We start from the raw sequence: 22,259 nt of genomic DNA, 5'->3' as shown, positions 1-22,259 counted from the left end.
CAAGAAAAGTTACAGCTTTTGTTTTAAAATTGATACGCTCTTTCTCTGAAGTATGGCTTGCCTATTGCAGACCAGCTGGCTGGCTTTTTTGAAGTTCCAAGCCAACAATATGTCCATAGATGTTCAGAGCTTAAGAGCAGTGGGATATAAATAGAAACTTCTATTTAGAAGTAAAAAATATTTTTAAGGCTTCTTCAGCTCTTCCTAAGTAAGCTGAATGAGGGAATGATAATTGAAGTTCAAAGAACAGGAATTCTTTTGGCATTGAAAAAAGATTTTTGGAAGTTCTGGCCTCATTTCTCCCCTTTGCTGATTTTTTTTTTTTTTTTAATTATTATTATTATTATGCTACAGGTCACCCAGTAGAAGTAATTCTGATGCATGGTTATTCGTATTTTCACAGGACTGCCTTACCTAGCAGATGAAGGATTCAGGCGAGTATTACACTCAGTCTTTTATAGTCTGCAGTTGTGGAGTATACGGCTGATAAATATATCGTGTCTCAGTATAGTGGATGTGTTTCCACTGTGATCTAGGAACTTGGGACTAAACTAGTTTGGTGGAATTAATAAAATAATAAAACTCATAATAATCTTCTCCTGATTCAAACTCATTAAAGTCAGTAAAAATTTAACAGAATGCGGACTTCTTTAATGCCTTAGTATACTGTAGGTTTTTATGGAAATATATAATGTCTGAATTCTTATGTTATTCTGAGTGGGACTTGACTACTGAGCTGACTACTTGCTGCAGCTGAAGGAAGATGGTTTTTATGCTATTTTCATGTTTTTTTGTTGCTTTGCTCATTTTTGTGCTCGCCTGTTGCTGTGCTCTTCTCGCACTGCTTTTACTTACAGTCCATTCTTGCAGTTTCCTGTAAACTGGTCAGCAAGAGGAAGCTCTCTTGCTACAGAGACAACTCAGCTCTTTGGGTAGACTGGTGAATTTATAGGGGCAAGGGCAGCATAGTACTAGATGTAGAATTTAGTGCTCTTGCTTGCCATTAACTAAAGATAAGTAGGATTGCTTTTGACTGGGAGCAGGAGCTGTTCCTAACAATGGCAGAGGTGATTGGCTGACTTCCTCCGACAGTGGCCCTGCTGGAATGAAATCCAAATGTTAATTTCTGCTGCTTTGGTTCTTCCTATTAAGGCTGAGTGAAATCTCATAATGTTAAAGAAATGAAGTAACTCCTTTTGAGTGAAATTCTCCCTAGGCTAGCTTGGTGCAAGACTGCTTCTCACCGCTGATTTTGTGGGGACAAACAAAGGTTAGTGGTCTGAAAACCATATACCAGAGTTTTTTGCAAGACTGAATTTTGCATTGTGAAGAAGGATATATTTAATACTCTTTCACTTCCCTGACAGATGTCTTAATCAAATCCATAAAGATTTCATATCTCTTCAGACTCTTTATTTGCAGTTTTGAAACACAACCCTTCTGACTAATGCTTAATCTAGAAAGTTAATTTTCAAGAATTAATTTTCATTCTTCCAAAACTGTGAACCATCTAAACATTTTTGGCTTTTTTTTGTTTGTTTGTTTTTGGTTTTGTTCCTCAGTGGAACACCAGCCTGTGTGTGTGCTTCTGTTCTAACACTGTGACCATCTTGACAGTGTTGGAAATAACCAGAAAAATCAAAAGGGGATCTTGGAACTTGAAATGAAAAAATGCTGTATTTCTGAGTGCTTAAGTGAAGAATGGGAGAAGACAGCATGAGGAAGGTTAGAGAGGAAAAGCAGTATCTTGGGAACATGTGTTGGATAAATGAGACCTAATTAAAATGAGACTGTTGAGGCCAAAGAGCATGCTACTATAGTTGTGGGGTTTGGAGGGAAGAAACAAGACTTAGGTGTGTCAGCCCAGAAAAGGGAAAAAAGAACTGATTCCCCCCCCTCGCAGTGTTACATATACCCAAATGCTGTCATTTTGATCATAGCTTTTTTACTGAGGTAGAGATAAAGGTTGCAAGGATGGTAATGCAAACATACAAGTATGCTTAGCTAGCAGAGAACTGGGGAGGAAAGATTGTTTTAAAGCATTGTGTGTTGATGCTTAAAGTATAAATTGGTAACTGATATTGTAGCAGATAAAGCAAATGAATTTAATTCACAAACTGCTGAGATGTAGTCCTCTCTACATCTTTTCTGTGTGAAAAATCTGTTAATTAAGCCACGGAGACAACTGGGTATTAATTCTTATTAAATAGCGTTGGGAATTTGTGTTGATATGCTGATCCTTTTAGCTAATAACAGGTGTGTGATATTTCTGGTTTGCTTCCCCTTCCTAAATAGCCTGGCTATGGAAGGAGTGCAAATGGGTGCCCTATGGTAAAGTCTGAGAATTGCTTTTCTAGCCAATACAGCCATGGCCAGTATCTGACTGTCAGGTAGTTTCTATATAGTGTATTTTCTTTTTGTAAACTTATTCCTTCTATTTTGGAGTACAGATTTGCATCCATTTTTCCAAAAATATGTGAAGTAAGCTTTACTTGGCATATTTGTGTATGATAGTTTTGTCCACCATTCTGAAACTTGCTAGTTATTTTGGTTTTACATGAACTTTCTAGCCCAGGATGTTGGTTAATTCCAGACAAAGTCAGTGAGACACTTGAATCCTTTTAAGAGCTCCATATGGAAATAAGTGTAAAACAATGGCATTTATTCATCTTCAGTTGGTGATATTTGTCCTGTAGAATTGTTGCCCTTGCGTTGTGAGCTTCTTGGATTCAAGTTTTATTGTCTTTTGTGCTTTGCATAACGTCAAATGTACAGGCAAGACTTGCTCTAAAGCATCTATATGCTGCATAATCCTCCAAAATGGCTATTTTTAATTTCTTGGGTTGAAGAGGGAAGGACAAGCTCCAGCTACAGGAGAGAGAAGAGAGATGAAACACTTGTCATAGTTCTGTGGTGCAATGCCAGTACCTGAAGCTTAGGCAGCATTTCTGAGCTGTGCCTCTGCTGGTGTGAGAGCCCGAGTACACTGTAAGAAAAAGGTCTACTCTCTTTTTCTTCCAAGGGAAAGTAGCCGATTGAAAGGTGAGTAGAAAGCAAGCAAGCACTGGAAAATCCCCTCTGCTTTCTGGCTCGCCATCTGACGGAGGTTTGAGGTATGCAGGGTTTGATTTATAACCTCTCTGGGAAGTTGGGAAATCTGACAAAGATAGTGCTGCCCACTGACACTGGGGGAAGCAGGAAGTAACAAAGGAAACAAGTCACTGCCTCGGCGTCCCTTTTGGCCGCAGTGCCGTGCAGATGCACAAGCAGTTGGGGCAGGGTTTCTTTTCCTTTTGTGTGTTGAGCGTACAGCAGCTATCGCAGTCACTCTCAAGCTTGTAATACACAAAACGGGGAGAAGTGCAGAGATGTTCCTGTCATGCCTGAGAAGGGTCATAAGTTATTAATGGCTTTGTCATCACAAAGGAAACAATCATTTGGTGAAACTGTCAGCAGAAAAACTATGTGTCGATCGGGCGCGGTCACCAGGTTAGTGCATATTTGTGGCTTGTATTTCTGTCATCTTTTCTCTTTTAGGTAGAGGACAGACTAAAACTAAGAGTATTGTATCTGGGGTAAAATACTTTTAACTCATGCAAAAAATTCAAGGGTAAAGAGTTGAAGGGGGAAGAGGTGAGGTGAGTGTTGGTTGAAAACATTCGCCAGAAAAGAAAAGCAAGTTGAAGCAAGTTAAACTGAGTAAACTTACTTACAACAGTGTATCTCAGTCGGGTTAGTTCTCTGTTCCCTTTGTCCTGTAAGATTTATTTGACTTCAGAGCGTTTGTACTCTGCTATTAATCTTTCTGAGAGATTATTGTGAAAGGGGCTGTTAGAAGTATTAAGAAATAGAATGTGTAACCAAAAAAAGTAGGAGAGATATGGAAGAGTATTTCAGAAATACTGGAGAATAGTTAATAAATGGAAAAGAGACCTGAAAGTTTTGCAGAAAGCAGTTTTAAGAACAGATGGTAAACGTTGAGCTGGTTGAATCAGAGAAGTAGTTTTTGTTCAGAGCTGCTGAGAGCGTATTGGGGAAGCTTTTATTTTACAGTTTTGCTGTATGTAATGCTGCCTCATTTTTGGTTAAGCCTTTTGTAGAGACTGAAACTTCAGTCTCCTTCTGCATTATATGAGGAATGCACTAGTTTCTGTAAGTTATGTTTTATATGTAATGTTATATGTAAGTTATATTCCAAAGGAAACTAGTGTCTTGCTTTGCTAGCTTTTACTTTCAAAACAGAATTTAAAGACTAGAAGTTATGAGATATTACAGAGTTTAAAAGTTCTCAGACATACTTGGCATAGAAATTCTTGTTACAAATTCAGATCAGGTTTAATTTTTGTACTGCAACTTTGGAGGCTGTTTTTTCATTTGTTTTCAGCATGACCAAACTGGGCTCCAGGACAGACCTTAAATATTATTATAATAAGTGAGAACTTGTTAATACAACTTTTGGCAGCTGTAGTTTCAGAGATGAGGGTAATGCCTATATACTGCAAGATGTGGAGATGATCACATCTGCCGTATGTTCTGCTGAAGTTAAGCAAGAGCTGAGGACTCATGACTCTTCCAGGATGCAATCCTTATTTGAATGAGCTTGTATTTGCTTTTATTGGGCTGAACACCAATAGCTCTTAAGGTCAAAAGGGGTAAGTGTTTTTCTATAATGCAATCCAGATGTTTAATGTGGCAGAATTTTATTTTTACTCGTGGAGGCACTTTTAGCCTGTAAAGTTATGCCCTAGCCTCCAATCTGTCTATTCTATATACACTGACTGAGGCGATAGGTTAAAAGTACTTCACAGATGTATACATTTGCAAAATACACAATAACAGACATCTACTCTCCATTTGGAGTTTGAGCTTGGTAACACTATTGTTATGATTCAGAAGACACTTCTGCATCAGACTGGCTTATCTAGGTTGCATGATGAAGTGCGTAATTTCACATTTTTTCATGCTGTTATGACTTTCATGGTACTTTAAAATAAAAACCAACTCATTGTGATAGTGTTTGAGAGAAGTATAACCATGTGGTAGGCTTGGACTGACTTTATTGATACATCAACAAGACACTGCAAATTGGTTTGATTTTTAGGAAGGAATTACAATAGTAATTGTGTAAGTTCTGCGTTGCGCTCAAGAGTTCTGTCTTTCCAAAAGCACTGTTGAATGATGAAGCAAATCCTATAAACTGTTCCACCGTTTCTCCTCCCACACTCTAAGGTCTATCATCTCCCTCAGGCATACAATTATGGGGATCATCTGAGACAGAAAGTGATGCAAAGCCTTTCACTGTCTGCTGCCGTCCGCTTCTGGTTCAGAGGGTTCCGTCCAGTGCAGTTTCAGTGGGGGAGGAGGTTGATTCAGTAGCCACTTATGGGTTTTGGGGCTTGATGGAAAACTTAATTTTAAAATATGCATTTAGTCCCTTGGTGAGAGGGAAGAAGAATAAAGTGTGTGGCTATTAGTAGAAGCTTGCACAAAACAATGCACAAGTAATGTCCCCTTCTGTTTTGTAACAGAGGACCAGCGTCAGAAAGAGAGCATGGCTTGGCTCTGATTGTACTTGGTGGGCCCTTTCCGTTAACTTCATTGCCAGCTCCATGGAAGAGAGGCTGCTTACGAACCTGGGATCAAAAATGTGTTGTGGGGTCTTTGGCTTGTAGTGCAAGAATGTAACTGCAGAAGAAACAACTTGGAAATATCTTTTTGTTCCTGATGATCACAGAGCTAACAGGCTCTACAGTGCCTTCGGTGCTTGCAATTGACCATTGCTTTGCAATTCACGTAACAGATTAAAAAAATTGTAAGAGTAATAGCAACAGTGGAAGGAGTCATTTCAGTGAGCTAAAGGCAACCATATTGTAGATGCTAAGACCAGAAAAATCTTTAAGACCATTCATTTTATTTCATTCCTCCCACCCCCTACAATAAAGAACCTGTGGTTAACATTGTTTTGGCAGGTTTCTCTCAGCATCTTCATGCAAAATAGCATCTAGTGTCCTTGAGAGTTGTTTTGTACTGTCAAAAAAAGAAAAATCTGCTTGGGATTTTAGAAGCCTAACTCAAACACTTCAATTCAGAATACCGAAGTCCTCTCAATGTGTCTGCAAATGAAAGTGCTTGAGGAGCTTACAGATGTGATGGGGAGTGCTCTAGGCCACAATGAGATCCAGAAAATAGGCATAGCGGCCTCTAAATCTTAAGCCAGGTATATTAGGCGGGCTCTTTAGCTCATATACTGTGTATTTGCGTGGCGTTCAGCCACATCTCCTTTTATTCACTTAGCTGGGATGGGGAAGTTCTGAAGTTTGGTCTCTATTTTCAGGACTGTTTTACAGCGAGTAGTCAAAAGCAAGAAATGATCATGACTAGAGGAAGCAGAACTTGATACTCTGCTGTCCTTTCCCCTCAGTTAAATCCTGTCATCACACTGTAGAACTGGATTTATTTTTTCTTCCCTTGCTTGCTCATGTGCTTCCATGATTTTTTTTTTTTTTCCTGTCTGCTTGATATTCTGGCTTTTCAGGTGGAGGAGAAAATGCCCCATCCAGGCATGCTTTTGTGAGTAGTCTAAATAGCCTACTCCTGTACAGAAGGCCAACGTGACCTAGTCAAATATTTCTGTTTTCTGTATTTATCTAGAGTGGGATAACCTTGTCCCCAGTGTTTGTCATTGGTTTCGTAGAAGTCTCAGGTTACTGGTTGTTTTGGATAACCTCTCTGAGACATTTAACTCTCTCTCTTCTGATATGTTTTCAACCTAAGTACATAACACTGAAACAGTTTCACACCAAAGGCTAGGTGCTAAGTCCTTTCTTGTTCTGTTCTTTGTAGTAAAAGCACACAGGATTTGAAGACTTATGATGAGGTCGAAACTGTTAGATGGCATTGAGACTAATGTAAAGAGTTAGTTCATGAAAACTGACATCAGAGTATATTGGTCTGAATAAAAAGGTTCCATTTTTACTTAATCTTTTTCTGAATGTAACTAGAAACAGACTGAAATAACTAATCATAAATTAATTAGTAATGCTTGAATGTTGATCTGCCTGTTCTTAAAAGAAAAATTTAGCCCAGGACTTGCCTTGCCATTCCTCATTTCAAGGAAATCACTCTTAGCAGTACTGCAGTGTGGCATGGTGTCAGCAGCCAGCTGGTTAACACTCTGTTTCCCTCACTTTATTTCTCTGCATCTTGCAGAAAAGTCAATTTGAAGGATTTTTTTGGGGGAGAGTAGCATGTAAACCTTTGTTACTTTTTATTTTAATTCTTAAAAGCTTAAAATATCTGTGTGTAAACCCTTCTTGGTCCTGTGAACACATTGCTGTTGCTAGAAATTTCATTGGGAGGTGAAGGAGGAAGGAATAACTCAGCTTGGAAAGATCTCAATCATATAAGAACAGGGAGGAAACAGCAGAAGGAAGGATATAGCCGAATACAGCAAAAGTAACTTACCTTTTGGTGAGCAGGAAGGTCCTGGAGGAAGCTTGGGAAACCATGGTGCCTTGCAGTGTCTGCTGTGAGAACCTTTTCAGGGCCTTGGATCTTATCTTCTCTGCTTGTATCTGTTTTATAACACTGGGGACTAAAACCTGATTTCTGTGATTAAGTTTTCTAGACTGCCTAGAAAATATAACTGAGTTTAAACTCTCCTGGTCAAAATTGCTAGTAACTTCTACCCCTCCCCGCATGTGCATCATCAGCAAAGGGCAAGCAGTTAGATCTAACTCCTAAGTTGATCCACAGAAAGATCAACTGACTTGCATTTCTGTTTTTCGTAACGTATATACAATGGATATGTACTCTACTATTGCAATTAATCCCTCAAGAAAACTGTATCACTTGCTTATTCTTTCCAGTATGGGTGCTTCAAGTTGCCATCTTAGGCTGGAGAGACTAGCACTGGGGTAGGTGTGGTGTGCTGTAGGCTCTTGGATTCCTGCCCTGAGCTACATGTCCATTTACATTCCAATAGACTTCCATTACTGTCCCTTTTGGGGAAAGGAGAAGCAAACAGGATCCATTGATTTCAGTCCTCCACTGAAAGCTTTTCGGTTCCAAACTGTCATTCCTTTTATCAGAAACTAATTAATTGGTACTTCGTTAGTTGTCCTTTTACCAGCAAAGGTCTCTAGCCCTGTATCCGAGGATAACAGACCCTTTTATGTCCAGGTCAAACTTCCCATTCAGTCACGCATGATTTCTTTTCTGTGTTATGCAGTAGCATTTTTAGTCTACTTCTGTCTGATGTATCACTATGAGACCTTACTTTCTTCAACAGGTAACAGAAAAAAACTGCTACTTAAGAAACTAATTTTTTTTGGTAATCTCTTTAAGATGACAGCAGAAAGAGTGGTAACTGCCAAGGTGGAGCGTGGCATTAATAATCGATATATAAATTAAATAGCAGCCTGCAGCAACCAGAGATGAACTTCATTTGCACAGGATGCTGTCACATATGACATCCAGTATGAGATTAAATATTAATGCTTTCATTCAGAATAAAACATGTAAATATAAGGAGTAAGTAGTATTGGATACTACAGTTACTAAAATATGACTGTTGATTCTGTCATTATACAGAAAATTACACTGTATATAAATGTGTGACATAGAACTTTGGAGAAGAAACTGATTTTCTTTGTAGCCACCTGCCTGAGTAAGTCTCACAGTGTTATATGGGGTATTTTTAAAATGCAAATACTTAAATAATATTTACTAAGCAGTCTTCCATTGTTTCGACAACTGTCAATCACTTTTGAGAGCTGTATAAAAATAAATCGGGACTTTTTGCACCTTGTTTTTTTTATACATTGCAAACTTCCTGGAATCTATGAACATCCGTCTGTGCTACATACTTGACTGATGAACCATGTTAGTTGTTTGGAAAACTTGTTTAAGGAACCAAGCTTTGTTTCTTGGTACTTATTTCTTAAAGTAAAATATAAGTTTTTAACTGTTTTTAATTATTCTAAATTGCAGAACGATGGCCTCGCAGGAGCAGGTCTGGCCAGTCCCTATGAAGGCAATTGGAGCACAAAACCTTTTGACAATGCCTGGAGGAGTGACCAAATCAGGGTATCTTCATAAAAAAGGAGGCACCCAGCTGCAGATCTTGAAGTGTAAGTTGAATGAAGTATTAACTAAATTAAATGTTTTAAACTCTTGCCTTTGGGGCCATTAACATGTTTCATGTTAACAGACTCCTTAATGAAGCTGTTCTTCCACTTAGTTTGTCTGTACTGGATTACAATTTTACCGGAATATATGTAAAAAAGACCCATATTGGAAGAATTTCCTTTAATTGTTTTGGAACTGTAAATCTTGGATGATAAATGTTGTGGCTGATTTACTTGGTTAAATCTCTTGTCTTTCACAAGTAAGATTTTAAAGACAGAAACAGGTTTCTGGGATATGTATCAATTTCAAATATTCTTTTCTAAAAGAAGTTAGTACTCGGCTTTTTTTACCAGTTAGTTATTCTGTACTAGAAAAACATCCTCATCTCCTACTGCTGTTGTGAAATTGAAATTTTCTCACTGTCAACATTAGGCTGTACTTAAAAACAATAATTGCTTCTGAAATCAGAATCTATTTACATGGAGAAGACTTAAGGTTTTGGGTTTTTTTATATGCTGTTCATTTGCTATCCCTGTTTAAACTATACTTACATAGTTAAGGACAAAGATTACTGCCTTTGATAAAGGAAGAAGTGTGGTCCCCTTTAAAAAAAGAAAAAACCCATCATTTTATTGGCAGCTTTATGTCCTTGAGGTGAAAGAAGAGAGGGAGATACCGTCATGGTTTTGGGATGGACATAAATATGTATTTGTAGCCTGTGGCTACCTTCCTCCTATTTTGTTCTAGGTTGCGTTCTTACGTTACCGTATTCCTCTCTTAAAGGAGCACAGGTGGTGGTCAGACCTGCAGTCCCTTAGGCTTCTTTTGAAGTTATCAGATCAGCTGCCTCTCAAATGAGGGAAGCAAATACCCTTAGTCCTGAAACTCTGTGAATGGACAGCTTTACCATGTGACTGATCATCAACAAGCTGTCACTTAACTAGTTTGTTCTCTTCTGTAATGATTAATAAGATTACTGAAATCTTAAACAAGTTAAGAGGTTTTAATTAATGTACTGCCCTTGGATTTATATTTTGCTCCCTTTTTTTCTTTATCTTTTCAGGGCCATTGAGATTTGTGATTATCCATGAGGGATGTATTTACTATTTTAAGAGCAGCACATCTGCATCTCCACAGGGTGCATTTTCTTTGAATGGTTACAACAGGTGAGTGACAAAGAACTTATTTAACACCCAAGCTCCTTTTACTTAATGCAGGGGGTTATGGTTTTAATTTCCAACAAAGTAAAATGCAGCTGCATCTGTTGTTTGGGTTAAGCACTGATCTCAGATTCCAAGAGCTGTATTGCTTTCAAATTGTATATATGTTTCCTGTGTTTTGCAAGTGTATAGCCTTCATCTTTTGCAAATTAACAAGTAACACTGTTAAAATTGCAATGGGCTCACTCTTGTTACCGACTTAATGCAGACTCTGCACATGCAGATAGATGTGGAATCTTTCAGACAACCGATCTTTGTTCAATAGTGATTTCAATGATTGTCACAAAAATAGAAAGGAATCAAAAGGGAATATTTATGGAGTTACTCATTCAGTAACACTAATTAGTGTCAAATCTGAATCAACTACAGGAGTGATAAATGAGAGAATGCACATGCAAAATGTCTGACTCGTGCTACACGTTCTAAATCTTAATATTTGCTTTTTAAGTTGAAGACAAAAATACATGGCTTTCAAGTTAACCAGTACTATCAGAATCTGATGGAGTGAAGCATACATACAAGGCCTACTAATAGAAGTCTAACCTAACTTCAGGAAATTGCTGTTGTAATTGGTGCTAAAGAAAGGACTAATGAGAGAGAGAATGTAGAGAAATATCCCATTACTGGTCGTAACCACTGCAATTTTATTGTATTTTTAAACACGTATGTTATTCTTTTACTGCATAATGTTCTCAGACTTTTGGAATAAGGAAATATCTTTCATTAGAATGTGAAAGCTTTGTAACTGACCACAATGGAATATTTTATGGGAATGCAGTTGTAAACATTGTAGCTAACTAAAAATTCAAGATTAATTTGTATAAGCAACCTATACTGTAACTTGGTCATGACATCTGTAATTGCATTAATGTGAAAAATACCATGGAATTTGTAAATGCTAGGGACTGTCATAGCTTTTTACATATCTGCATTCTGGAAGCCTTGTAGAGACCTTGATTGGAATTGGGATCAGGTCTTCTTAGTATTCTGCACTGACATAAGCATTTTTGAAAACTAATTTGAAGTTATAGAATTTGTTAGACTGAGCAGTTGCATAAGGTTGTGTGAAGGCCAGTCACTCTAAGGCTTCCCTGGACTAAATATTAAGGACTTGTGGAAATACTATCATGTGAGGAAATTGTTGAGTTAAAGTTTAAGAAGAAAGCAAGCCCCAGTAATGATTGTAAAAACTTCAACCAGATTTCTCTATGGCTTATGCTGAATAAATCTTAGAAATGTTACTTTTGGATTACCTACAGTCTTGGGATTTTAGTCTCCTTTGTTCCAAAGCCTTATAGCAAGCATTTACAAGCAAATCTTTGTGTGTGTGAGGAATTTTCTCGTTTGAGGCTCCTCTGGGGAAAAAATAGATATGTAATTATCTAATCATATCTAATGCAGTTTGTGAAAGAGGTTGAGTTATGCTTGTTTCAAAATAGTAAAGTGCAAGAAAGTGTTTATAAGGGAAAAGTGGAAAAAGTAAGTTAACTTTTAATATTAGTTCTCCTTTATTTTCACAGAAAGCTTGTGTTTTGATTTCTCCCCTGTGCCCTCCTGAAATAAGGATCACAGGCACCCTAAATACTTCTTACCGTGGTGTAAAGCTTGTGAATGAATGCAATTCGTTAAAAATATTGAACAGATCAAAACATCCATTCTAAGTCTGGCTGGTGATTTAACTACTGTTCTTTCTCCAGTCAGTGCTCTTGCATTGTCCTTTCTACCACTTCAATGGAGAAGTACTATAAATGCACATATGGGGATTTTTGTGGCATTTTCCTGGGCTTGGGGATTTTTTTTAATAAAAAAATAGATAGATAAATGCTTTCTATCAGAGCTTTATGTCTTGCACAGCAGAATTAACTTTATAGATCAAGTTTTTTATGTATTGGTGGTTCTGCTTCTCAGGGTTATGAGGGCAGCTGAGGAGACAACATCAAGCAATGTGTTTCCTTTCAAGTTAGTTCACATTAGCAAGAAGCACAGGACATGGTTTTTCTCAGCTTCTTCTGAAGATGAAAGAAAGGTAACTTCTTCTTTTGCAATATAATTTTCCTTGAAGCAGAAAGTGAATCCTGGACTTCCCTAACATCTAAATGAACTGGATGCACAGCTGTCACTGCAATTTGTATACCTAGTTCTTTGGGCTCCTCTGAAAATCATGTCTGAAGTTTTAACTATTAAGTTAGTATTAGTTCAGGTTGTAATTTAGGGAATGGCTATAAGTGAGATACTAGATGGCATGGTTTTCTCCATATTCCTTGTTGTATTTTTAGCCAAAGAACAAACATTTCTGTTACACCTTTGATAAAGTATGAAAACGGTTCAGTGAAATCTCTCACCCATAAACATACTAGGAATAAGTACCTGGCTTTAGAAATAACAGCTTGAAATTCACAAACTGAAAGTTTAATATTTTAATATGCTCTTACAGCATTTTAGATGGCCAAAACGTTTGCCTGATAAGTTCTCTCTATATAAAGTCATGGATAAATACTATTTCAATGTAGGTTCTTCCCACAGTTACTCTTCTTACAGCAGATACTGTGCATTTTTGTTTAATGACTTAAAGATGGATGTGTTGAATGTTGTATTTTTGTTCTTATTTAGAATTGGATGCTATCCTTGAGGACAGAAATTGATCACTACCATGAGAAGAAAGAAACAATAACAGAATTCAGGTATAAACCCTTAACATTTATTTGCTTTTTGTCACTTTTGCACTAGCTCTTGACAGTGGTGTTTTAGGCTCTTTGTGCCTACAAGTAATTTACTGGCACAGAAAGGTGCAGTACGGCCCAAGAATGAAAAGCCTTCCTAATACATAGTTTAAAGAATACGAAGACAAAAAGAAATCTTTCAACTAAGAGAACTTTAAATGTCAGATTTGTGTAAAACAAATAAAAACTTTAAAAAAACAGAAGCAACATATCTGGCTGTTAATTGAGAGATAGGAATAGATTGGTACTGTTTTTCCAGCATTCCTTTCCAGTGCTGCAGTCCTGCTAACAGACAAGTTTGCTGTCCCAAGATCCATAGCACAATGATGCAGAAGGTGCTCTGTCTTTTCTTTTGCAGTGACTCTGGTTCTGATGCAGACAGCTTCTATGGCTCAGTGGAACGTCCCATTGATATCAAGTATTCTCATCATTCAGCAGATAATGAAGGTGATAAATTTAGACACTGATAAATAAGATTTATTTATTTGCTTATGTATTTCTTCTGGATTCTGCAGGTGTTATTCCTATAGCTTAAGCAAACTGATCCAATTTGCAACTACACATTTTAAATTTTTTTTTACAAAGTGTATAGTTGTAATTTTAAATTGGAAGCAGATATTCTGTGCTGTAAACTATTAGAAAAAATAAATGGTAACTAAAGAAATTCAGATCTTTCAAGGAGGTGCCTGATACCCTGATAACACTATTTAAAATTTTTATTAAGATTGCATGTTGGAGAGTTTGTAGATCTAGCAGAAAGATAAAACTTTTGAGTATGTCTATAGGTCATAGTGTAGAAATATAAAGTGGTCTCTATTATGGCAGTTGAATATTATTGTTGATAATTGAACGTAATTATAATAATAGGCTATTAGTCATGTAAAAGTATGTTCTGAAAACACGTGGAGACAATGCAGTAAAAGATTGTGGGGCTAGTTTACCTCCTATCTAGACCACGAAATAAATTCACTTGTCCTGCAACACAAGCAGTCACTCACATTGGGTTGTTTTTGCATCTGTGTTGTAGGCTGTTTAGTATGAAACAGAATTGATCATCCCTCCAGTTCAGGAAGACCTTACATGAGGCACGGGATGGGCCTATGTGAAATGTATAGGATAACATTCTCCAATGACTTTCAAACTGAGTAACTTTTTTTAGGGTCCGAAAAGCTCATTCTTAGCATAGCCTTTTTTATTCAAAGTTTGATATCTGTTCATTTCTATAGTTATTTCACAGTAAACAGTTCAGACTGAGTGTGTCTATTTTTCAGTTAGAAGTGAGGATGTTACAGAAAGCCTGTCAGGCATTCACAGCGTATTTCAGCAACTGACTTCCCAGTCAAGACGTGTGTTAGTTAAATCCAACATGAGAAACCTCACCTCAAGGTTCAGCACAGTTCCTGTACTATGCCTTTTCTCACCTGCCCTTTCAGATTGCTAAGGGTTGATTGGAGCAAGTACTCTCATTTCCTGAAAGGAAATTCCTGACTATTTTTCCTGACTAGGACAAAAAGGCAGGAGTGAGTCTTTTTAGGAAATCCGGTTCAAGTGCTGCAAAGCAGAGGAAAAGAGACTCATCATCATTTCATGTAGGATTGAAGTTTAGTACTTCTACATTTATGGGAGGGAAGGGTTGTATGCAATACGGATTATGTTAAGAGGCCTAGTAGGCATTTAAATTAGGGAAGTAGAAGAGCTAACTGATTTTTATCAGATACTCTTACCTTTTTGCGTTGGTTGTTGTTTTGGGGTTGGTTTTTTTGTAGTGTATTTCTCTGGGTAAATACTGCATGTTATCCTTGAGGTTCCTATCATAGTCAATGATGAGAAATTACTGCCTAGAAGTAGCATGTTTTTCATGTCTTAATTATTCTGACTTTTAGTTACAGGCAACATTGAAAACTCTTAAGCCATTTATTGTGGTGCATTTTTTTTGTTGCCAGAGCAAGGCAAAAGAATTAATTGTTTTACAGATCACTAGGTTTGCTTAGGCTTCCATATTGCAAAACCATAAATGTTTCTGTGTTAGGATTAGGTTTTAGGGATTATTTTTTTTTCCAACTGGTTTTACCAGTGCATTCATGTTCTGTATGAATGACTATGTATGCACAGTGTTCATACATAGCAATGAACAGATATCAAACTTTTATTCACTTTGAATAAAAACTTTGAATAAAAAAGGCTATGCTAAGAATGAGATTTTCAGAGCTTAAAAAAAGTTGTGTGTCTGCAACTGATTTGAATTTTTCTCAGGAAGTCTATAACACTAGAAAGTGTCACCAGAAAAAGATAGAAAAAATGCAGTGTAGTTCATCTCCCACTGCTGTAAGTGATGGCTTTCTTAATTGACATCAAAATTCAAGGAAAAACCTATTCTAAATAGCAGAGAGGTGGACCAACATTTTTAATTTTTCACCTCTTTAAAAAAAATTAACTGAAAAATATTTGTTTATTGAAAAGCAATAAGTACTCAGTACTCTTTCTTGGTTCCAGGAGTACTTATCAGAGTCTAACACATTGACTTTTATCTGCAGATTACGACCAGGAGGAAGAGGATGAGTCTTACTTGCAGCCAGATACTTCTGACATAGTGAAAGATGGTATGTGATTTCTTTCATTCCCTTCACAAAAGGCCCCATGAAAGGCCTCAAATGAAGGCAGTATTCATGGAGCATACTAGATTATTATTTTGGCTTGGTCATACCTAAAGCATTGCATGTGGTAAAATAACTGAAGTATTTCACAGGTATCTAATCTTGAGAGGTATTTAGGGACAATGTCACTAGTAACAGCAGTAACAATTTACAGAGAGTGTTACATGCCTTTAAGGGCATGTTTTCTTGCAGGACTCCTGCCCTGCGAAGACCTATATCTGGTCATCAGTCTGGAGGAGGGGTAATGCTTTTAATGTAGTTTCTTTTTCTTTATTTTTAGCAAAGGGAAAACTTTGCTAAGTCATGATAAGCCATGCCTGAATAAAAATTGCAGGACTTTACTACACATAACATTCAGAATTGTGCTGGAAGGTAAATGCTTATCTAGCATTTTGCGTACTATGAGAGCAGATGCCAATGAAATATCTTAAATCACATAGAAAATAAATTGGAAAAGTCTCATTTCTTGACATACTGTATTTCTCCTCAGTGTGTCATGGTTTTTGGATGTTTTCTTTCTGTAGATATGGTCCTGCCCCCAGCCTACCCGCCTCCACCAGTTCCTCATGTCAGAAAAGCTGCCTACTCAGAATCACGGGCAAATTCCTTTGCTGGCAAATCCTCTGTGCCGGTACCACCACCACCTCCTAAAAGAAGCTTACCTGATATCAAACTAGAGGAACTCTTAAATGTGAGAGAACCCCAGTTACAGTGCCGAGCTGAACCTAATCTAAAGATTCAATCCTCAAGCCGGAGACCAAGTGAACAGCTGCCCCCTGTACCCCCTCTACCTCTTTGTAAAAAGCCTGTGTGTGTCAAAGAGTCTTGCTCGTTGCCTCCAGAGCCTCTGCCGCTAGCTCAAGTTCTTGCTACTCCAGAAGGATGCGAGAAGCTAAAAACCTTAAACCTTTCACCGCGAACTCCTCCTCCACTACCAAGCAGCAAACCCAAGCTGTCACAGTTTATTGAAAAACCAGTAGAGCCCAGAGTGCCAAGAGAACATGGTAAACCCGGACTGTTTGTGCCACCAGTGCTCCCAAAGCCGCCTGTGCCAAGCCACCAGCCCCCTGGAATCAAGCCTAGACCAGAGAAGTCTTCATGTCCCCAGATACAGTAAGTATGAAAATACAATACACTACTAAATTCTTCATTGTGCATAAGTTAACTAGTTGACAAACATATTTCTCAGATTCACATTTAACATCTGTTTCTCTTCCCTTCGCCATCCCTCTCTTTCCTCAGTGTTGTGCTTTTTTGCCTCTGTATTTGTTGTTTGAAAATTTTGCAATGAGTTTAGCTTCTGAAATACTTCAGAAAGAAATAGTAGATAAACCAAATTTAAAAAAAATACACCAAAACTTTGTTATTAATTTGTTTTCAGGTGTGACTTGAAGAATAGCCTTTGATCACAGTGAATAAGAAGCCTTTTTGTCACAACCTGTGAACTGCAAAAACAACTTTAGGCTTCTGTGGAGATAGGAGACGTGTTTCATTTTATATTAAGACCAGCTTTAGTAAGGGATGTGGAACTAGTTATGGTGGTGAGTCAGATGAAAAAATATCCATTGGCTTGCTTAGCAGCTCTGAAGAACAAGTAATAAACTCTTTAAAGACACTACAAGACAGACACTGACATACTGGAGTGAGTCCAGTGGCAGGCCACCAAGATGTTTGGGCTGTAGCACGTGATACGTGAGAAGAGGCCGAGAGAACTGGATTCATTCAACCTTTAGGAAGGCTAATGGGAGATCCCTGCTGTCTACAACTACTTAATGGGTGGGTGTGGAGAAGAAAGAGCAAGACCTCAGAGGTCTGCAGTGATAGGATAAGAGGCAACAGGCAGAAGTCAGAACCTGGGAAATTACATCCTTGGAGGTACTCCGAACGTGACTGGAGACGGCTACCTGAGCTACCTGATCTAGTTGGACATGCTCTGTGCAGGAACTTGGACTAAATGATCTCTGGAGGTCTTTTCCAACCTAAATTAATCTGTGATTCGGGGGCTAAACTGAAACTTGCTCTTCAGTTCTAGTGTTATTATCCCTTCAGTGTTTTATGTATATTTGTTTGGTTTTCCTGAGGAGATGTCCTTCAGTTTTTGTTCTGTTTCTGACAGGAGATCACCACCAGATGGACAGAGTTTTAGAAGCTTCTCATTTGAAAAACCAGCACTGCCCTCCAAGCCAAACCAACCTGATGATGATTCTGACGATGACTATGAAAAAGTAAGGTCAAGCAGATGATCCGTTCTCAAAGAGTACTTTTCTTGCTTATTTGTATACTTATTGGTATACTTATATAGTGTATACTTTTGGAAATGCTTTAAATGCATGTTTCAGGAAAAAAAAGAATTTCCTGAAAACAGTAAACTGTGATTTTATTTTCTTTTTTTTCTCTCTTTTTTTTTTTTTTGAGCTTTAAGGAATGCCTTGATTAAATTCTGGATTCTAATATTGGATGTAAAGGAGGAAGAAGCATAAAGTAAAGATTAAATTACCATTAATAATTTCAGATACTGCTGTCTGAGGCTTATTTGCGTAACAAGTCAGTAGCATTTTCAGTTGTCATTGACTTACATGGTGATTTATTTTCTTCGTATTTTTTACAGGTTGGGCTGCCTGCTTCAATATTTCTTAATACCTCTGAATCCTTTGAAGTTGAAAGGTAGAATGTGACTTTAAAATAGTTGCTTAGAAGTCCTACAGAACCCCTGCACTGAACAGTAGAGATAATTTTGATATGTAAAATTTGTGTTTAAAAATACAATAAAAGTATTTAAATTCCTTTAATATGGAAGCCACTTTTTAGGGGAGTTAGTTCAGTGCTCATGTGTCAATTGAAAATGCATACTACTTGCAGAGTAATTTTTCTCCATGTGGAGAAGGTTGTTCTACCAGGATGCTAGATGGGACAGAAAGCCAGCTCTTCTTCCGTGCTGCGTTGCTGGTTCAGATGCCAGTTCAGTGAAATTCTTTCAGCTATCACGTACTATGGATTATTACAACTGAAACAGAGATTTGTAATAAGTAAAATGCCTAGATTCATAAAATTCTTATCTGACACAGAAAATGCTAACATGTAATTGCTTTATTGTTTCTAGGACGTTTAAAGCTAGTAGCCCACGGGGACAACCACAAAATGGATTGTACTGTATTAGGAACTCATCTACTAAGCCTGGGAAGGTAACCTGCAACCTTTTTCATTTAGAGATGCTGTATCTTATATATGATAAAGTACTTAACAACAATTTAGATGTGCTCTTTCCTTAAAGCAAGAAAATCTGAGACAATCACTATGCTAACTTCAGTGATTTTTTTTTTTTTTTTTTTTTTTTAAGGCTGGATTGTAACTATTTCCTTAATAATACATTGGCTTAGAAGTGCTTATTAGCATAGACTGAATATGTTGCATTTTTCTTCAAGGTATTGGTCGTATGGGATGAATCTGCAGAAAAAGTGAGAAACTACAGGATCTTTGAAAAGGTTGGTAGCCACACTATGTGTGCATGTGTAAATATGTGCATGTAGACATATATGAATTTCATGTATATCTACATGTATAAAGTATGCATGTGTATAGGTATATATTGGAAATACGAAGTCAAAGTCTAAACTTCTTCCCATTCCTAGAAGTAAAAGTAAGCTGATTTACGAATCCCTGGTCTAGGATGAGAGTTCAAGGACTCGGATCTGGGCTGTCTAGTTGCTGTATGGCGCAAAAGATAAACTAGCTGAAATGTTCACATCTAAATTTCAGCTCCAGTCAAATCCTAAAGGAAGGAATATTAAATTCCTGAGTTTAACTGGGACTTATTTGTGTAGGTGACCAGTTTGCAAAGCAGTAGATTGTTTGAAAGAACTTCTTAGTCGTCATGATGATGTTTTGGGTTTTTTTTTAAACAGAGTTGGAAAAATTACTGTCAATGATTACACATGGGTTTTTTGTTCTACAACAGGATTGCAAGTTTTACCTGGATTCTGACATCATGTTTTTGAACATGGGAAGTTTGGTCGAATACTATAGCACTCATGTCTTACCTAGTCATGACAGCCTGATTCTTCGGTGTCCTTACGGTTACTCTAAACCAAGGTGACATGACTGGCATAATTCACTGACGCTTAGGACAAATCAGTTCCCTACTGCCCTTGAATTACATGTGGACTCCTGCCACTATTGGACATCCCATTGTTTGCACACAGAAACCAAGTCTGTTTCAACCATTTATTCTTACATGAATTGTATATAGACTCCATGTAATGAACTCTTGATAAAACCTTACAATCCAGATCAGTGGATTTTATTGTCGTTTCTTTTAAAAAGATCTGAACTGATTATGCTGTGAAAGCTGTCCATGATACCTATACCTTTTATAAAACTGCTGCTATTACTAATCTCCTTGGAATGTTGAAGATGGACACGAACAGAGAAGTGGTTTGAATACAACCAATACAGAAAAGGGAAACTTCTGAAAGTATATCAGAATTAACTTGTGACAGGGAATACTAATACTCTGACTTGAAGGTATTAGTCCTTAAGTCAGCACTGGTGCTTAACTAAGTTTTGTATTACTTGTATAGTTGACATGTAAATAATGAAGACTTCTGTGCAAATAATTTGGTTTACTATAGGTAAAGATGATCAGGAAATGTGGCTTTTTTTTTTTAAGCCACCTCATATGTAAATGTAACTTCTGATTATAATGTCTGCAGTAATCAATATCGGGGTACTATCCAACTGATGTGGTTATGGCATCTGACATATTAATGACGTGCACTTCTCATAGCTGTTGAATAATGTTTGGCTTTCATGGGAGTCCCATTCCTCAGTTCTGAACTGGAAGGGCATGTGCCACTAGTATTTTAATGAATATGAGAAAAGAAAAAGGACCATTTAAGATTAAGTGGGAAGGGAGGGAGTCTTTTGAATATCTCCCAATTCTGACCAGCAGTTTTCTCTTGCATTGTCATCATCAAAGGTTCTTTAAAACAAAACAAGCAAAAAAAGGAAACCAGGAGTGTGATGCTACTCTCACTCCATAAATCTGTGTGGTCAGTCTCTTAGGATCGGGTTGTCAGCCCATGGCATTTGGTCCTTTTTAACGTACTACCAGCACTATCAGACTATCAGTGATAGGCATTAGCAGGGTGCCTGTAATATTGATTCCCTAATATTTGGGGACAGGTATCCTAAAACCAAGGGCTTGATCTTTATGCCACAATTACCCTGTTCCTAAATTTTAATAAAGAGGAGAAATTTCTTTTTACAACCTGTTAAGTGACTTTGTTCATTCAAAAGTACTGTCATAATGGTCTTAATCTCTAATAAAGTATATGAGAGTTGTAATAATAATTTTAAAAATTGCTGTCACTCCTGAAACAGGAGAAGTTATCTAGTTTATATCAGACTGAATCTGTATCCATAAACTTTGTTACCCTTTTAAAGTTTATACATGTCAGTTTTAACCTTGCCACAGTTAGATGGTCACAACTTTCAAAACATAAACAAGAAGAAGAATTTTCTGTTTATAAAAAGAATAAACCAGGATTTAATGCCTAAAGAAATTTCCTTAATAAAGAGATGTAATATTAGGACCATACATAAGAATTGAGGCAAGAAACTCGAGCTCTGCCTTTTGCACGAAACACTGACATACACAGTATCAGTCTTCTGATCTCTGTTCCTGGTGTAATAGGTTTTATGTGCGTAAACTAAAGAATATGCAGTACTTAATTTTCAGATTCTGTTGAATACTGGATATTTTAAGTTTCTAATTCCTTTTATTTTAAAATAGTATCCCTGTGGTTCACTACCCTGATATCATCCACTCTGTAAAGAAGACTCAGCCAACAAAGCATTAAAAAAAATATTTTCAGCATATAGATATATATACACATCAGAGCAAGTTCTAGTTTCTTGCAGTATTTACAAATACTATTTACAGAGTACATTTTTCTTTGTCTCGGAATAATTGACTTTGTTGTGTCATGTCAGTCATACAGTATGTGATCTTTGGGGCCCTATACAGATATTTAATTTTTTTTTTTTTGCAACCATATGCTCTTAAGATTTTTAAACTGTAAAAATACTTATGCAATCCAATACTTATAAAACATAACACTGTCTTTACCTGTGTAATACAAGATTTGCAAATATGTAAATGTTTGTGTTAATTTCCTTTTTTATATAAATGTATATATTTCTGAAGAGGATAAATTTTCAATGCCAGTTCACCTAATTTTGTGCAGTCATCTTTAACTTCTTGGATGTGTGTTTTAATGTGTGTGTTTGTAGTTTGCTTGAGTCTTCTAACCATGAAGTTAGAAAAATTAGTTTTCAGCCCCCTTAAGAAGTAAATCTTCATGTAAACAATGCTATCAGAAATTTGGCATTCTGGTCATCAGACAGTGTGGCTGGGAGTGGAAATTACCCATTTTCCATTTACTTTAAAGTTTCCTGAGTGCAGGGTTGAGGACTGAAGCATTCATTTTATCTATGGACATAAAACACAAGTACAACCCTAATAAAAAGAGCATCTC

The 22,259-nt window shown here is 37.1% G+C and overlaps 1 protein-coding gene across 3 annotated transcripts; it reads left to right on the top strand.

The window, feature by feature from the left end:
* The first annotated feature begins 352 nt into the window (after positions 1–352).
* SH3BP2 (SH3-domain binding protein 2) lies at positions 353–20,564 on the top strand. Of its 3 annotated transcripts, XM_010283546.1 has the most exons (14): positions 3,380–3,489; positions 8,992–9,131; positions 10,193–10,295; positions 12,258–12,375; positions 12,960–13,030; positions 13,428–13,516; positions 15,604–15,669; positions 16,248–16,414; positions 16,493–16,836; positions 17,840–17,948; positions 18,332–18,387; positions 18,824–18,905; positions 19,146–19,205; positions 19,679–19,924. In XM_010283546.1, the coding sequence occupies exons 1-14, from the start codon at positions 3,380–3,382 to the stop codon at positions 19,814–19,816; spliced, it is 1,653 nt and encodes a 550-aa protein (XP_010281848.1). In that variant the 3' UTR covers positions 19,817–19,924. The 3 variants fall into 3 exon arrangements, with proteins under 3 accessions (XP_010281847.1, XP_010281848.1, XP_010281846.1); XM_010283545.1 differs by lacking the exon at positions 3,380–3,489 and adding an exon at positions 353–434 and having other exon boundaries at positions 16,248–16,836; positions 19,679–20,564; XM_010283544.1 differs by having other exon boundaries at positions 16,248–16,836.
* Positions 20,565–22,259: the final 1,695 nt, after the last annotated feature.

The sequence above is a fragment of the Phaethon lepturus genome, unplaced genomic scaffold (genome assembly GCF_000687285.1).
Source record: "Phaethon lepturus isolate BGI_N335 unplaced genomic scaffold, ASM68728v1 Scaffold56053, whole genome shotgun sequence".
Classification (NCBI taxonomy): domain Eukaryota; kingdom Metazoa; phylum Chordata; class Aves; order Phaethontiformes; family Phaethontidae; genus Phaethon; species Phaethon lepturus.
The sequence above is the reverse complement of the archived record's forward strand: the minus strand, read 5'-3'. Positions and strand labels throughout refer to the sequence as shown.

What these genes read in the sequence shown, in the direction of transcription:
- SH3BP2 (XM_010283544.1), top strand. Translation starts at nt 3,380, where the DNA reads ATGCCTGAGAAGGGTCATAAGTTATTAATGGCTTTGTCATCACAAAGG. An exon ending in TCATTCAGCAGATAATGAAG is followed by an intron (nt 13,517 to 15,603) that starts GTGATAAATTTA and finishes TTTTATCTGCAG; the next exon opens with ATTACGACCAGGAGGAAGAG. An exon ending in GAATCCTTTGAAGTTGAAAG is followed by an intron (nt 18,388 to 18,823) that starts GTAGAATGTGAC and finishes TATTGTTTCTAG; the next exon opens with GACGTTTAAAGCTAGTAGCC.